The 17,974-nt window shown below is 45.8% G+C and overlaps 1 protein-coding gene across 6 annotated transcripts in view; it reads right to left on the bottom strand.

The window, feature by feature from the left end:
• GRIA3 (glutamate ionotropic receptor AMPA type subunit 3) overlaps positions 1-13,800 on the bottom strand; it is a 309,119-nt gene extending 295,319 nt beyond the window's left edge. For 2 of the 6 annotated variants that reach the window (XM_025277145.3, XM_025277144.3), the window contains exons 1-2: positions 13,185-13,491; positions 11,860-12,018 (exon numbers count right to left, since the gene is read on the bottom strand). In XM_025277145.3, the coding sequence (XP_025132930.1) occupies positions 11,860-12,018; positions 13,185-13,293 (268 nt within the window). In that variant the 5' untranslated portion in view covers positions 13,294-13,491. Of the gene's footprint in view, positions 1-11,859; positions 12,019-13,184; positions 13,492-13,542 lie in introns of those variants that run through there. The other 4 variants (XM_006064985.4, XM_006064986.4, XM_025277148.3 and 1 more) reach the window with 4 other exon arrangements.
• Between the last annotated feature and the right edge of the window lie 4,174 nt (positions 13,801-17,974).

Genomic DNA, 17,974 nt, shown 5'->3' with positions numbered 1-17,974 from the left:
CCTTGCTCCATTGCTCAGTCCACTGTTACCCACAACCCCCTACAACTTTAACTGCTTCCCAAGGCCCTAAGAAACATGATATTTCAAATGTTATATTTTCTGTAATTTATTTTATAAGACTTCAACATAAATTGTGTAGTGTATATGTGGGTTATTTAGTCTGAATCTACAACCTTGGGGTGGTCAGTTACCCTTATCGGGAATTACAGAGTACAAGAGTGGTTATCTAGCATATAATAATTCTAACCAAGAAGAGGTTTCACAAGCACTTCACGTATCTTTATCTTTAATGAACACCAGAGGCTTTGTTAACTAGCATTAAATTTCTCATTGGTGAAATAAGTGGTGTTTAACACATGTGGGTTGGCTAGAAATATGGTAGAGATATTCTCAAAGTAGCAGAAAGAAGATGTAAAAGCGTCTAACAAGCTCTATAGTGTTATCCCTTGGAATAGTACCCTAGGCTTAATTTTGTAAATAGTTGTGTGGGCAGCCACCAATGAGGATTCTTGGTTAGCTTCATCCTGCCACTAGGGTATTGTTTTGTCTACCTCAAGTGAACCTTTGTGTGAGGTGTTGTTGGTGCACCTAGAAGGAAAAGGTGTTGGACTTGACTGAGCCGACAGGACAGAACAGGCTGTCTAATCATTTTTGTGCCTGCTTGACATTATTTTAATGAGAAAAAGAATTTTAGATGAGGTTTACTTTTATACCTGCTAGTGAGGTTATGGGGAAAAGACCTATAGCCCTCACTCTAACAATGATTGGCTACTGGTATCCAGTGAAATATACCTAAGGATTGTGAATGACCAGTTGGCTTTAGGTCAGTTTACAACTCCAAGCAACTAACTGTACATCTCTATTTTGGACTTCTGTCTAAAGTTGGTGAGCTTCTGTCTTGGGGTGTATGGGGAGCTCCTACCCTAGGTGAATGTTGATAGAGCCTTTCTTGACCCAGAAGCCTCCCATTTGTAGAATTTGCATGTACCAGTCTAAGCTGTCTCCCCTATAGCACTGCTGCTGCTAAGTCGCTTCAGTCGTGTCTGACTCTGTGCGACCCCATAGACGGCAGCCCACCAGGCTCCCCCGTCCCTGGGATTCTCCAGGCAAGAACACTGGAGTGGGTTGCCATTTCCTTCTCCAATGCATGAAAGTGAAAAGTGAAAGTGAAGTCACTCAGTCGTGTCCCATTCTTCACAACCCCATGGACTGCAGCCTACCAGGCTCCTCTGTCCCTGGGATTTTCCAGGCAAGAGCACTGGAGTGGGTTGCCACTGCCTGGAAGTATCTCTTTTGGCCTGCTGAGCACTTGTTAATGACTGTGCCAGCGTTCTGACCTTGCTGCAGGCCTCAGCATTGCCTGGGAGAAGATTAGTCAGAGTTGAGCTGGCACTCAACCATGAAAAGCCGCTACTGGATATACAGTGTATGCATGATATGATGTAGGGCCAGAAAGACAAAGGAGGGAAGTTCTGCCATATTGAGGTACCTTGATGGAACACAATGAAGAAAAAGTCAAGGAGATTTTTACTAAGAAGAGATTTGTCTCTTTTTTTTCCCCCATTCATTACGACTATCAGTTAATAGAGCTTCCCTCAGCCAGTAACTCAGTTGGTAGAGGGAGGTGGATAGTGTAGTGCAGAGATCCGAAACTCATACCTTCCACCTCTTCCCACCCCAAGTCCTGTCACAGATGTTTTGTTTGTCTCATATTGGATTTGAATGTATTCTGGAAGTGACATGAACTCTCCAGAGGGCCACAGGCCCCACCCACCCCTCTATACCAAGCCCAAGTTCCTCATTTATGTGATCCACCTGGCCCATCATCATCTGTGATCTCAACCCCAGTTGACAAGAGTCCCACCTCTAGAGACAGGAAGATCTCAGGTAGAAGCCTGACTCCACTAATTAGCCAACTGTGTGACCTTGAGCTTCCCAGGTGGCACAGTGGTTAAAAAAAAAATGTGCCAGCCAATCCAGGAGACTCAAGAGATGCGGATTTGATCCCTGAATTGGAAAGATCCCCTAGAGGAGGAAATGGCAATCCACTCCAGTATTCCTGCCAGGATAATCCCATGGACAGAGGAGTCTGGCAGGCTACAGTTCATGGGGTTGCAAGGAGCTGGACACAATGAGCAGCTGGGCATGCACATGCCCTTGAGCTGGTTGCATATATATATATATATATATATAAAACCACCTCTGAGCCCTCTTTTATAAACTGGGGATGAGAGTAGCTCCTTTCTAGCAATGCTATGATGAGTCCATGAGATAAGACATGTACCACGCTTAGTGCAATGTTTTCCATGTGGCATGGGTTCAATGAATGGGAGTTATTATTATTATTTCAACCCTAGTGTTAAGTTTTTTGATAGCAAGGATGGCACAATGAATGCTATATAAACTGGTTGCAGTGCATCATTTTAACAAATGGATTGGCATTGCCATGCCACCTAGTTTACAGCATGGCTAAAGACCAATCATTAGCCAAGAAGGAAAGAAGCACTGTCAAGGCAGATCATTTTCTTGTCCCTGCTTACCATCTCAAAGAACATTTTTGCTTGTTTGGTTTACCTCAGACACTGTGACTTGAGGTGAGTCTCTTAGCTCTTTCAAGTCTTGATTTTCCAATCTCAGAGCCCAACTCAGTAATGCTTGCATGGGCCAACAGCACCTCACTTACAAAAGTAACATGTGTAGAAAGTACCTGGTCAATGCCTGGAGATTAGGGCATGCTCAACAAGTATTCAATACGAATCCACATATCTCTGTTTACACTACCAGGGCTAATGAAACCAGTGATTCCAAAATCTTGTGTGCATTAGAATTACCCATAGAGTTTGTTAAGAAGGCCTATCTTTATATTTTGTGATTCAATATGTCTGAAGTGTGACCTGGGAATTCATATGTTTAACAAGCATCTCTGGTGATTCTGCTGCAAGTAGGCCAATTCAAGAAATACTGTTTTAAACTAGCCAACAAGTAGTCTTGGAAACAGCAATAAGATATAAGAATGTTTGAGAATATATAACAGGTTCTGGCTAACTGTGGATGTTAGTGGCCTTAATACCTTAAATTTACCAAAGTGTTCATCCACACAGAAACCCACACCCACATCCACACAATGATTCCTCTGTGGACTGGGTCCTGATCTCTTCAGGTCTCATCTGTTACTGGTAGCCAATCCCTTTCTGGGCAGCAGCAAGGATGAGGGCCCTGATTGCAATGTGTACTTGACAAGGTAGATCAGTCAATCATAGATGACTGAAAGGGGACTATTTTTGATTGCAACATTTTTTACACGTTCAACAAAAAATCCTCACCACCCCTCATCACAAACTGATTGTCCTTCTGAAAATGTCTCAGTAATTACGGGGATCCCAGAGATTGGGGTCATCTATTACAAGAAATGACCATGCACGGAAGCAGCAGCAGACCACTACCACCAGAAAGGTGTGATTTGGAGGGTCAAAAAGAATTCAAATTTTAGTTAATAAGGGACCAGATTTTGATCTATGGAGAAGGTCACATGTTGCAAACTAGGTGGAGTGTATTTGAGTAACTCTTGCTCATCTCTCAGAGTCTCCCACTGCCCCCTGAATGCCCACCATGCACTGGGCACCCCACTCTCTCAGGCAGGTCCCTTGTTCTGGGGTCACTTACCTGTCTTGGAAAACCTCCTCTGAGGATCCTGCAAGGTAACAGGTAGTAATCTGATCAAAGAATTAGTCGAAATAGTAATGGCTGATAAGGATTTAACGCATTCCCTACCAGAGATGTCATGCTTGCATTTTAGCACAGGTTTTCAGTGCAGTAACAGAAATAAGTGAATTGCTGGGATTTCAGACCAATGGCAGACTGTTGGGGGGCAGTACTGGGTGATGATAGGGTGCTATTTGATAGTCCTCAAATGACACTGGATAAGCTTTTAATGACTTCCCTGGAGCACTCATCAGCTCACATGTCTTAGAAAATGACATCACTTTCCCACCCTCCCCTCTAGCTCACAATGAGTGCCTGGCACCAGCCTTGAAAATGGAGTCAATTTTTCAGGCTCTTAGGGAAGCAGACAGAACTTGGGTTGTGTTGTGCTTCATATTTCTAACCCTGTTGAAGGAAAGTCAGACAGCTGAGGAGCAGATGCTACGTGCCTGCTTCTGGCATGCCATGACCCCAAGAAGCAAAGTGGAGAGGCAGTTGGAACTGCATGCCAACCTTTGCTCTCTTGGGCAGGTTGTTTCTAAAAGGGACGCTTTGGGGTGTGGCAAGAAGCCAAGTTACTGTCAGCCTGGCTCATGAGCTACCTCCTTCCTCAGCATGCCTTCCAGTCTCCATTCCAAAGCCCTATGAAAAGCAACTCTTAAGTAGATGCTCTCATCAGACACCTACAGATATGGCTGAAATGAACACAGGGTGGTTAAGAGTATGATAGGGACATCCATGAGTCAGAATGAGCCAAATGTGTCTCTTATAAAGTTTTCTTTGAAAGTCATGTGGGTAAGAGCTTGTCTGGGGGAGCCTTTTTCTTTGGTGATCACAGTCTCCCTGCAAAATGTGGTTTGAGTACCAGTAATATTGGCATCACCTGGGAGCTTGCTAGAAATGCAGATTCCTGGACACTGAAGATCTATTGAATCAGAATCTTCATTTTGACAAGATCCCAGGTGTCTGCTATGCACATGAAAAGTGCGAAGTGCTGTTCTAGACTTAACCCCATAGAGTTAAGGGTCATGACCAGCTGTGTCTCCTTTCCTCCTTCTTATCCCCACACCCCTTCTAAATAAGTACAGATGGTCACATTGATGACAAGTGCTAAGGAAGTAAATGGCAGTTAGCAACTGAGGAGAAGGGAAGTCCAGAGGGCAGTAAACATGGTCAAGTATCTACATATGAACCTTCACGTTGTGAAATTTCAAAGGTGTGAACGTATGTTCGCATGGCCAATCACATAAGTTAGTTCATGTGTCTGGTGTACATTGTCACATGTATGTACACTCCACAAGTGGTTGTGCTTTTGTGTACTTTACAGTACTGTGTGGAGTACAGTAGTAGAGTATCCTTATTTCAAGCCCAGGATGTCTGGAAGCAAGTGTAAAAGCAGCTGTGATGTAGTTGCTACTGCTGTACTCTTCAAGATACTGTACTGTAAGTTTAAAAATATTTTCTTTATTTTTTGTTTGTTTTGTACATATTTTTTGTGTGAAAAGTATTATAAACCTATTACACTACAGTACTGAATAGCTGGTTGTGTGAGTGGGGTACCTAGGCTAACTTTGTTGGACTTATGAACAAATTGGGCAGAGCTCATTCATATGTAGGGGACTTACTGCACTTCTCTGACTATTGCTCAACCAGAAATCCAGAACAGAGTATTCTGCTTCTTTCCATTGTGTGTGTGTGTTGAGGGGAACCAGAGTGTGCACTTGAGAAAAAGGAAGGGAGAAATGGAGGGGGTGGGGAGGAGACACTGCTCACCTAGGCTTCCAAGTCCCTCTAGAGTTAGACGCTGCCTCGTCATCACTACGTTCTGCATGCCACCCCAGGGAAAGAGAGCTTTCAGTCCAAGACCAGCTTCCTCAGCACCTTTCTCCCCTCCTATGGCCTCCCTTCCCTGCCGGTGCATCCCCTGCCAGGGCCCACATAGGCACCTTCAGACTCTGCAGCAGCCTCTTTTTGGGTAGTACATCTAAAAAGTTGACATTTTCTAAGAACTACTTTACTGAGGCATGATTAAGATACAAAAAGCTGCACATACGGTCTTCTTTAGGCAGAAACTGAGTGCCTATGACCTTTTGCTGCTTCCCAAATGACCACAAAGATATTTAAGTTCAACATGGGGAAGCTGCACCTCCCCTATGCCTTGGGTGAACTTACACCAAACCTACCACATGTAGGGAGCTATTTTTTATATATAATTTTTTATTGGAGTATAGTTGTTTTATAATGTTGTTTTAGTTTCTGCTGTACAGCAAAGTGAATCAGCCACACATATACACATATCCCCTTTTTTGGATTCGACTTTGGCCTGTAGAGGTCTTCCCTGACCAGGGGCAGCTGATCTCTGGTTTGGATAGACTGAATAGCTGCTCTGCACCTCATGTCCAGAAACACTCCTGTTTGAGTAGCTTTCCTTGGAATTGAGGCATTCTGGTTTCCCATTGTCTCTGGTTTTAGAGCAAACACTCCCCAGTTAGGTATATTAACCCTGTATCAGCCACTCTAAGCTCAATTCTTAAATTAGATAGAAAGCTGTCACCCTCAAAGTAGGAGTATGGACCAAGGACAGAGATCTTCTGGTTAGAGAAGGAGCATGTGGACTGGAAAAGTCTAGAGTAGAAAACAATCCCTGGTATGGTGGGTCAGATCTCTGACTCAGGGGCCAGTGGGATACCAGTGAATGGGCCTTGGCTGGGCAGGTGGAGCATGAGGAGAAAATAACGGCAAGAGAAGAGGAAGAAGTGAGAAGAGGACAAATTCCGTCCATGTGGAACTTCTGCCAAGTACCCACCCCTTTCAGGGGCTGCTGCCCTGGCTCAAGGCTCACCCCACAGACAGGCTGAGGCTATTTGTCAGCTCTCAGACATTTCCCAAGCCGGGAGGGTCTTCCTTTTGTGTCTGCACAACTCCCACACTCCTGCTGGAAAGTGCCTGGAGCTCCCACCTTGGGTTTGCACCCTCCTGTGGACATGTCATCTAATTAGACCCAAAGCATCAAAGTCAAAGCACCAAAGGAACAAAGTCAAAACTTGACTTTTTTTTAATGGGCCAGGTAAAGTATGCAAATAATGTTCCTGACATTTAGAGAAGATGGAAAGTTTTTTGAAAGGTCTTTCAAATATATTTGTGGTCTCAGTCTAAGAAGTTCAAAGTGGAATCATCAGAATTAGCATATGTATCCCCCCTTCTCCCTGTGAAGGTATGAATTCTACCTTCTTAAATGCTGGCCCTCTCTAAAAATGCATGCTGTCTTTTAATCCTTTAGCCAATTATATAAAAATAACAAATCTCTTATCCACAAAGGAAGATTAATAATGGTGCCTCAGAAGCTTCATTTATTTTTCCATCTGTTAAACTGAAACCAGCCAATCACCACTGACTACCCATAATAATGAAATGTTTTAAAAATACCAGCAGTTAGAAAAAAATACAATAACAATCTCAGCCAGCCCTCACTATTCTCATGGAGTCTTGGTGAGCAGCGAGAAAAAGGCAGAATGAAGGAAACAGACCTCTGATAGAGGCAGAAGTGGCGGACGTGAGAAACTAGTTTCATTTTAAGGAAAAAAAGTTAAAATTGCTGAGAGGAAGAAAAACCATGGCTCTTTTTGCAGTGGTCATAGATGGAGAACAAAGAGGTTTTGTTTCTTCCTTGCCCTCAGACCCTTCCTGTCGCCCCTGCTCCACTTAGTAGATAACCAGAAGTTGCCTTCTAGGGGCGGTCATACACTTTGCTGGATGCTCATCTTTACAGCCCGCTGATTGCTGTCTGTTTTTCTGGCCCAAATGAACAGCATCACCTTTCTCCCTCCTCACCACGTGAAAAATAGATTAAAGAAAAAATAAAAAACATAATAAAGCTTGTGAGAAGGTGACTTAAATCTTTGACCGGTGACCTCTTCGTGCTCCAGTGAGCTTATGGAAGACCAGCCAGCAGACAGAGGGAGAGCTGTTAAGGTGCAAAGATGGGGGAATTGGGGGTGGGAGGTGGAGCTGAAGCAACTGACACTGGTTAGTGTGCCAAGATCTGTTTGAAGGCAGGTGCCAGGATATGATGGGTCTTCACCCTGCTTCCAAAGATGATGTGTAAAATGCAAACCAAACAAGACCCACCCAAGAGCAGAGAATAGGATCACGAGAGACGTTTCTTTCCCAGATGGATTTAAACAGTTAAATAGAACCTGGCAATTTAATGAGATAATTAGATTGTGACTCTGTGGGCAAGAGACAAAAACCTGTCTCAGCTAAGGACACTTGGTAGCAAAATGCGCTCAGTTAAAAAGGAGCGTGCTCTCAGTTAGCAGGTATATTTCAAATGGCTTGAAAAAAATTAATGGAACACAAATTTGCAGCTGATGAGATACATTTCACCAGCCAACGGGATTTTTCCTGGGGCTCCATTAGAGCCTGCACTCCTAAGTCCCACTCTCAGTCCCACCATCACTACGCCTCCATCAACAGATTTTTATTTAAGCCTAGTGCGTTAAGAGCACAATTCTGTGGTGAATAACCTTTAAGGTTACATTTGCCTTTTCCTTGCCTCTTGCAAACAGTGCGTAATCCACAAGCACATTTGTTGGCTGTAAAGGTGTACAACAGCAATTTTTGCAATGACAGTGCGGAGAGGGAATATGAGCTCTGTGTGCTAATGAGCTGACACTGCAGAGGCTGGGGCGATGTAGTGTGGAGTACACTACAAGTGCACAGCAGCAAGACACAGGAGGAGACTTCAAGGGAATCGGAGGCATTTCCTGAGGAGCCAGGGCAAGCAAGCCACCCCAAGGGGACCTGGCGCTCCCTGGGTGCTGCCACATTCCCCAAAGCCTTATGATGATCAAATCTGGTTTTTAAAGAGCAAATGTGTATACAATGTAAAGCATGTGTGTACATCTCTTTTCATGAATACTGACTATGTGTGTAGGGGTACCTGTGTGTGCCTGAAGGCATGTGTCCTAGAATCATACTATTCACACCATCCTTCTTTCTGGGGCTACCTGGCCAAATTGTAAAGGAAGGCAGCAAACTCAGTTAATCCCTGTGAAATAAGAACATGTGCTCCAAATCAGATGAGTCTCTTCGATAAACTTCAATTCACCTCTGAGCTGAGATCCCAAATGAACCACCTTTCAAAGCCAGCATGCTTTTATTGGCCTCTTAAGACGCGAAATGAAGTTGGAGTCTGTCTTAAGCAAACCTCTTGGAAGTTGTGCAAAAAAAAAAAAAAAAAAAAGGTTGCTGGTGAAGAAGAGTCTTTAAATAACTGATGCCTGGGATTCATTGCAAGGAAACTCTCTGAATACATTGGAGGAGGGGATGCGGAGGGAGAGCAGGGACATATACAGGAGGCATTACCACTTGTTTATTTTTGACATATTTGTTTACCTGCATAATACCTGTGTCCTCAAAATTGTGTGCCTGCCCTAAGATTGAGGGCACAGGAAAGATCATGGAAATAAATCAATTCTAGTGTTAGGGGAAGCTGAAAGAAGGAATTCTGAATAGGAAGAGGGGAAATGTCTTTAATTTTTGCCATTCTATTCCATATTGAATCAGATAGGAGAGGTGGGCGACCAGATTTGGACTCTTCTGGGGTTTTCTCAAATTCTCCCTAGATCTCCAGGGAAGGGCAGGCCAGAAGATCCCGGGTTTTTTTTTTTTTTTTTTGCCTCTGCTCCATAGTGCAATCAATTGTAAGAATGGAACCAGGATCACCTGCCAGTCTCTATTGCCAAACTAGTATTGTGTGCCGACATCTGTGTCACGTGATCTTCAATTCCAGGAGAAAAAGGCCAGGGCAAGAAATGAGATCCACCTACAGGACTTCCCTGGCCCCATGAAATGATGATGTTCTGCATTCAGAGACTATCCGTTGGAGACAGCTTTGAGATTTGGCCCCCATTCAGTGATTATGACATTCACAGAGGACTGTTTTGGGGACCAGAGATGATGAGTTTTCCTCCTCTGTCTTCTGAGCTGTAAAGTCTGAGTGTGCAACAGGCAGCTGGGTACACATCACTGGTTTCTGGAAATGTCTCCTGTGTGAGTCAGTGTATGCATATGTGTGGATTTGGCATATGAAGGGCAAGGTCACCTTTCTGTTTTGTCTTTCCTGTTGCCCAGTGAGCCACACCCTTTATCCCACACTTTCAAGCCCCCATCCATAACCTAGTCTTGTAAGGTTATAAACTGAAGTGCTGTGGACTTAGCGTAGGTGATCAATTTCTTTTCCTTTCATGGTTGTTCCTTTATTGCTCTGAGAGATAAGGCATTAAGGCAACTCAACACCCAATATGGATGACTCACTGCCTGTTCTCAAACCTGAGCTTTTCACATGGCAAGGATTATTTCCTGAATGCTCCTTGAGTAGGGTTCTGATGGTCCTGGCCTGGCGAGTGCCAATCTGATTTGCCCATAAAAAACAAGACCCAAACCCTTGGAAATCAGTCATTCCTGAGGAGTCAGTTAGCACTCTTTATCTCAGTCCTCCTCAGTGGAAAGGCACTAAAGTGAGTTGAAATAAATGTTATTCATTATTAATAGTAATAAATCCGGGTAGTTTCATGTATTTAGTTTTGAATCTGTTCTAATTGATACTTAGGACGCTGCATTTGAAATTTCAGCCTCTAGACAAGATCACAGTGCTGCAGGATTAAGAGTCAGATGTGTGTTGTAAGTGTGCTATAGAAGACAGGCTGGGATTACCAAAATAAGATGCAAAGTATAGACAGACATTTTGTAACTTTCACACTTAGCTGGAATTAATAAGCGCCTATTTTTGTCAATGTCAGAAAGCCAAAGAATGTCAAATACAGAGTATCTCAGAACATGTTCTTATAAGGATCTGTACCTTCAGAGAAAATTTTCTTAAAGCTGATAACTGTCACCATTTCTTGCAAAGTACTTTACCTCCATCCCCTTGACCTAAGTCTTCAAATCCAAGGAACCCATGGCCTTGGAGACCCTGTCAACAGTTTTTGGAAATCACATATCCTTTGAGGCAGAAGCATTTGAAGAATGTCTTATACAAAGTTTTACCCAACCAAATATAAATATCATTTCTCCCCTGAAAGAAAATCAAAAGTCAAAAATTCCCAAATACACCAGCCATAACAGCAAAACATATTTATGCCATCATCACCTTCATTGGTGTGAAAACTTTTCATGAAATAAGCTTAGATGAAGAATGATCAGTCTTTCTCATAAAACATTCCAGAAAAACCTGTGTCCAACAGGCTATTAGTCATCTGGGTTCCTGTGGCTTTACTTCTTAAAATGTCCCCTTTCCATGGGAACAATCACAGGGCACAACTAGCTGTTTCAGAAGCTGCTTTGGGGCTGATGAAATTGCTCCCTTTTCATATCCAGTTTCCTGCTGCAACCTCCCCCTTCCACCTTTTGCTCTAAGTTAAGAACTGTGTTGTCCTTAACCATGGGGGCAGGGAGCAAACACCACTAGGGGAGACAGAACAGAGGTAGCTTTTTCCAGAGAGTCCTCTGAACACTTTCTCCCTTCCCGTCAGTTTGCCAGGCATTCATCACTCCTAATCAGTTTGCAGTCTTATCAGTTCCTATCAGAGCTCTCTTGGTAAGAAAGGTGATATTCTAGGACAGAAAGAAACCAGGGAACCCAGCCTAATCTGTCCCTCAAGGTCACTTGTTTGCAGAATTTCTCATATTTGGCTTCTACATAGCGATTGTCAAATTCAGCTCGTTCTTACAGCCAGGTGCTAGCTTTAACAGTCAAGTAATGAATTGACTCAATCAAGAGGCTTCTTTCTTTAATCCCATCAGAAAAAATTTCCATGAACAACTATGCTATTTTTTCCTTTTTTTCCCCCAGCCAAAGGAAAAGAAAGGGGAGGGGGTGGCGGGGGAGGGAGCGCCAGTTTAGCAGGGAGGAAAATGAAAGTTTTGCATCAAACATTATTCACGACAGAGTTTTGTGTACAGCCTTAAGTCCCTCCCTCAGCAGGATCCTCTGGCGTTCATTTATGTCGCGTGAAACCTGAATTGACTCGAGCCTCTTGAATGTCTACTGGGGCAATCAGCCCCCCTTCAGCACGGAGAGCAGACCCCAAGTCCCATAAGCAAATGCGAATGAGGTCCCCAGGTCCCACAAGGAGGAAAAGCAGATCTACTTACAAGCATTAGTCACAGAAAAACTATTGGAAGAATCCAAGTGATCTACGTGGTAATTCAAATGGAAGGGCTTCTCGGTGGTGTTCTGGTTGGTGTTGTATAACTGCACAGCAAAGCGGAAAGCACTGTGCTCCTGCACCGTATTTCTCATGAAAAGTCCACCTAGAAGCAAAGGGAACTGAGATTTGGCTTGTGTCCTCCCCCCCCGAGGAGTTAGAAATTGGGGAGCACTACAGATGGACGATACCCTCTCAGTGGTACCCGGGTGCACGACGATGATTTTGATTTCCAACCTGTGTGTCTTTGATGACTCTTGCGAACTCAAATTTTGGCCAAGAGAAACCTAGTTTTCCTTCAGAGAGAGGAGACGCTGGGAAAAAGGGGGCATGGGAAAAGAGGGCCGAGGAGCCTGCTTTGGGGGTCGGACGATGGAATAAAGAGTGGGACTTGGTTCTTTCTCAGGCGGTAGCTTCCTGTCCCCTCTTCCCTCATACCTCCCATCTCCACAAGCTGGTTCATCCTTTACTGGCGCAAAGGGAAAGGTTGGAGAGAAAAACAATTTCATTTCCCCCTGCTACTCTATCCTGTTCCCCACAGCCCCCTCCACCCTGTGACAATACAGGGGCTGGGTTCTGTAATTGGCAACAATTCGAACTTCTTGACTAGTAAATACAGGCAGAAGCCGAGAGAACTCCCTCCCAGCGCCCGGGAGCCGGACTCCAGACAGACACAGCGGCAATTCATGAATTCGTGGGCTGCGTGACTTCGCCGCTCGCTGGCTCAGCTCCTAATCTCACTCCTGCCTCTACCCCATCCGCCACCGACCTCGGTGGCTGTCCGGGTCTCGGGGATGCAGAGTGGGTTTCCACCTCCCCTAGCACTAGCCGGTCTCTCGGGACCCGGAGACGCGGGACGGGGCGCCCTGGACCGGGTTACGCGCCCTGGCGCAGCCAGACAGGCGGCATCACCCTGGGACAACTTGCAGCGGCGGCACGCACGCCATGGCAAAGTCCGGGGCAGCGAGCCGAAAAGCCGCGACTCTGCGCCGGGTTGCAGCTTCCCAGCCTCTTGCAGGCGTCCCCGGCTCCGCTCAGCTCGGAAAACCCGGCAGCCTACCCCCACCCCCAGCCCCAGGAGACCACCTCTCCGGTTCCCGATGCTCCCCAGATCAGCCAGCTCTCTGGGGTTCAGACCCGTGAGATTCCTGCCCGATCCCCATCCCCAGTCCCTTCCCAGGCCATGCAGGACAGGGACCCGGTAGCCGTGCCAGGGCAGCGGGCTCGGGTGCCGGAGAGCCGGGGCCGACCGGCAGGCTGGCTCGCGCTTACCTATGCTGATGGTGTTGGGGAATCCTCCGTGAGAATGACCCAAAAGCCCCAGGACTAAAAAGAAGACCGCCCGGAGCACGCTTTGCCCCATTTTCTTCTGCCTGGCCATGCTACGCCTAGAACGAAGCTGACAAGAGCATGGGCGCAACTCGAGAGTCGTCAAAATAATAATAGGAAAAGAAAAAGAATTCGCCGGCTCTTTCACCCCCTCCCCTCAACTTGCTCTCGCTCACTCTTCCTTTCCACCCCACACTAGTCCTCCTCCTCCACCACCTCCTCTCTTCTCTCTCTCTCTCACGCTCCCCCTCTCGCTCCCTCTCGTTCCCAGGCTCTCTCACACCCCCTCCCCGCCCCCCACCTCACTTCTGTCTTCACACCAATCTGGAAGGCGGGTTCATTGGCTGCAAGCTCGGTTCGCCAAAGCGATCTCCCTCCCTATCACTAAGACAGACAGAGAGAAAGAATAAAAACAGAAAACAAAAATGAAAAAGACAAAACACCAGAAAACAAACCAATAAATCCCCCAAAGAAACAAAAGAGAGAAAGAGAGAGAGAGAGAAATTAAAATCTGAGACTTTTCTCCCCTAGAAGATGGTGGGTCTAAAGAGGGATAAAAAGAAGGAAAGAGCGAAAAGGCTCAGCGGTGGCGAATTGGGCTCTTCCAATTGGGCCGGTAGGGGGATATTGATCAAAGTTGATCTGACGTGGAATTAAAGCCGCACACCGCTTAGCTCCACTGCAAACTGCAGCCGCGGACTGCAAAGCCTCGGTGCTGGCGTTTGTCAACATGGGAGATGGAATCGATAGAAATACACCAGTCCTCACGTGGGCCAGCCTTTCAAGCTGCAGCCAGTTTTTTAAAGAAAAGAAGAAAGAAAAGCTGTTTTGTTTGTGCGTTTGTGCGTCTGGCTTAAAGCAGAGGGGTCTTGCGGGGGGCGGTGAGTGGTTACTCTGGAGTCTCTGTAGAGACTCGGAGAAGCAGTTCCCATCACAATGCGCCCGAAGATGCTGCGCATGCCTGGGCCATGCCGCTCAGTTTTTACAGCGGAGATCCGAGAAGGAGTGAAGAGCCCCCCAGCCACCCCCAATCCCCACAGCTCTGGGAGGCGAGTACCTCTCCAGACCCAAGCGCAGAGCCGGGCCTACGGGGTAGGGGGGAGACGGCGGTGCTGGGCAGCACGGGGCTGACTGCTTGGGAGGACGTAGAAAAGTCTGTGCGTGGAGGTGGTGACTAAAAGGTTAATGAAAAGGACTCTCAGTCCCAACAGTGAAGGAGGAGAGAGGTGTAGGAATGAGTTGGGATATGGTGGCTAGGAGCACTCCATGGACCGGAGGAGCCTGGTTGGCTACAGTCTGGGTTCGCAAAGAGTGGGACACGACTGAGTGACTAACACACACACAGGGATTGGAAGTTAAGGTTGGAGGAAACTGCCCCTAACTGCATAGTATCCTAGGCCCCTGAGTGATGACCCCAGAGGCCATCAATTTCCCCCCACTCCTCTTGTCTAAGGAGAAGAAAGAACAGGGATTGGATCCTGTATATACAATATACAGTCTGGATCTCTGTTGGGGGTGGTCCCCTCCACAACATCCCTTGGACAAATAAACCTCTTAGGCTGTAGCCGCCTCTCCATAGCCCCTTTCTCCAATGGTGAGAAAAAAGAAGCCTCCTTATCTCCAGAGTCTTTCACACCTACCCCAGCTACTGGGGAAGGGCCGGATTTTGTCCCTCCCCACAACAGCTGTTCTTTTTTTTTTTTTCATATCCTCTTCTCCTGGTGTACGTGGAAAATGAAACGTCCTGCCAGCCTGCAGCAAAGTGGTGCGCATGGGGCAGAGGATACTAAGGCAGGGCCCCAGGGCCCCAACTGGCACACTGATTACGACAGAACTTTGGGTTTGATGTGACATATATTGGAGCCCAGAACAGAAAGTTTTCAAACCCTTGAGCAATCAGAAAAATAGTTCTAGGCTCTTCCCAAATGTCTACCCATTCTGATAATGTAGAATATCTTCCTACCCCACCACCCATGGAAATCTATTGTCTCCATTTGGATGGTCCATGCAAAGAGTGAGGGAGAAATCTAGGATTCATAGAAGCCTAAATTTGCAGGTGGTTGGGATATTAGGACAAAAGGGTAGCAGAGGCTAGGTTGACTACCTCTTGACAAATGTGGAGCGAGAGACAACATGGTTCAGGGACATGGACTTAGGAGACAGGTTCAGGTTCAAATCTATATTCCATCATATAGAGGCATTGTGTGACCTTGAGTGACTTTCTTAATCCGAACCCCAGTTCAGACTTTCATCTGCAAAATGGAAATAGAAATATTTCTTTCCTGATAGAGTGGTTGTAGATTGAATAAGATAGTGGATTAAGTGGATCTAATTCAGTGCCTGACTCAAAGAAATCAATAAATGTTAATTTCCAAACTCTCTTCCCTCTTTCTCATCTTCTGATAGTGCCATTTTCTCCCCCAAAGTACCTCATGCAATCAGCCTACTCTTTCTCTACCATCCCCCAAACCTCAGACTCAGCTACCCAATTTTTGCCAGTGTTCCACATCAGTCTTCCCGTTGTAGTTCCTCCAGAGCCCTAGGAGACAGGACAGAATCTGGTAGATGCATCTGTACTAAGGTTCTAATGGTAGGCAGTGGCAATTTAATATTAAAAATGACACATTTAGAGAACCTTTACTCTGTGCCAGGCACTATATGTTCCTCCTTTTAGATAACATAGTTGCATTTTAATAGGAGCCTTCAATGCTTTGGCCAAAGAAATAACTCTGATGAGGAGTTTCAGGTTGGTTTCAGGTGGATAGACAACATATTTTGGACAGAGGCGGGGTCGCGGGCAGCTTTCAGCACACCTCACTTCACTCCTGAAGGCCTCCAGGTCCCCAGCCCTGCTTAGCTGACACTGAGCATCAGTGGATGAAGAGAATTGTGGCCATCTTTAGCCATTTGGCTGGAAGAGTAATAGGATGGGTCAGCAAGGAAAGATGAGAGGAAGAAAGGCATCTCAGTGCCTCTGCACTTGAAAATTCTCCATTGAATTCATCTCTGTAAATGGCACCCCTCCCTTCCATCTTCAGTCTCCCCTCTCCACTACCTTTCCCCCTCTCTTTCATCTGCAGCCACTCTTTCAACTGTGCACTGTCAGTGGCAGCTGTTGGCAGAATTGGACTAGTCCCATCTAAGCCAGCAGGGACACAGTGGCGCACTAGGCATAATGCTGTTGGTGGAAAAGCCTGCTTCATATGTGCGAATTCTTTTGCAATTGATCCAAGAAAGCAGTGAGACCCTATTTGAACTTCATCTCTGGTTTTCCAATGAGGAGCTAGAGATTGTACTAGCAGCATCATAGCCACCAAAAGTTGCCAACAAAGCCCCCAAACCAGCTCTCCCTCTGTGGTTAAGAGGTATCCCTGCTCCACTCAAGATGACCTGCTAGTCTCAGGACCGAAGACTGCACTTTTAAATGAGCTCTATGATGCAGTTTAAGCAGCAAGAAAATAATTCGTTGCAGTTCTTATTGAGAGGCTGTTCTGTATCTTTCATGACATGGTTAGTCAGGTGCAGTCGCAAGAGGGGACATAGGAAAGGCACAGGAAAACAAATTTATTATCCGCACAGGTCCTAGAGAAACTGTCAATATGCCATACAAGAGGACCACATTGTGGGGTACCCAAGGAATGGGCTCAACCAAGCAAGTGGGGGAGATGAGATAGAGACCAGAACAGAGGCCCAGGGGAAAGTACATTTATTGGGGTTCAGAATATACAAGCAGCCCAGTATGCTGCAGTCCGTGGAGTCGCAAAGAGTCGGATGCAACTGAGTGACGGAACAACAACAAATATATAAGCAAAAGGGAATTTCACTGGTATATTTTAAGGACATTAGGTGACAGTCAAGGGAGAGCAAGCCTTACCACATTGACACACCTGGTTACCTGGCAGGGGGCTCATGGCCTGATTTTGGGGATGTTGGGGCGGCAAATGAAATGTGGAGTTCTAAAATTTATAATACAAAAGTGAAAATAGTGGAGAAGGAAATGGCAACCCACTCTAGTATTCTTGCTTGGGAAATCCCAGAGACAGAGGAGTCTGCTAGGCTACTACAGTCCTGCTGCTGCTGCTGCTAAGTCGCTTCGGTCGTGTCCGACTCTGTGCGACCCCATAGATGGCAGCCCACCAGGCTCCCCCGTCCCTGGGATTCTCCAGGCAAGAACACTGGAGCAGGTTGCCATTTCCTTCTCCAATGCATGAAAGTGAAAAGTGAAAGTGAAGTCGCTTAGTCGTGTCCGACTCTTAGCGACCCCATGGACTGCAGCCTACCAGGCTCCTCCATCCATGGGATTTTCCAGGCATGAGTACTGGAGTGGGGTGCCATTGCCTTCTCCGCTACTACATTCCATGGGGTCCCAAAAGGGTCAGACACAGTTTAGTGACTCAGCAACGACAAAGAACAATGGCAGTTTTAGCCAATATGTGAGAACACAAAAGTTATAAGGAATTGGGGGCTGGGACTGAAACAAAAGTCCGATTGTTTACAGATGTGGATGTCTATTTAGAAAAACCAAAATAAGCTTCAGGTGAATATTTAAACTAAAACAAAACAAAACAAAAAAAGCAAAAAGCAAAAGTGAAAATAAATAATACTTCACTGTTGCGATTTCTGTTTCAAAATTGGGATGGGGCACTTGGGTAAGCAAAAAGAAATGTCAGCAGTGGAATTTGGAGATGGAGTCTATATCGCACATTAAACTTCATACTTACTAACTGGATACT

Source organism: Bubalus bubalis, chromosome X (assembly GCF_019923935.1).
Source record: "Bubalus bubalis isolate 160015118507 breed Murrah chromosome X, NDDB_SH_1, whole genome shotgun sequence".
Taxonomy (NCBI): domain Eukaryota; kingdom Metazoa; phylum Chordata; class Mammalia; order Artiodactyla; family Bovidae; genus Bubalus; species Bubalus bubalis.
The sequence above is the reverse complement of the archived record's forward strand: the minus strand, read 5'-3'. Positions and strand labels throughout refer to the sequence as shown.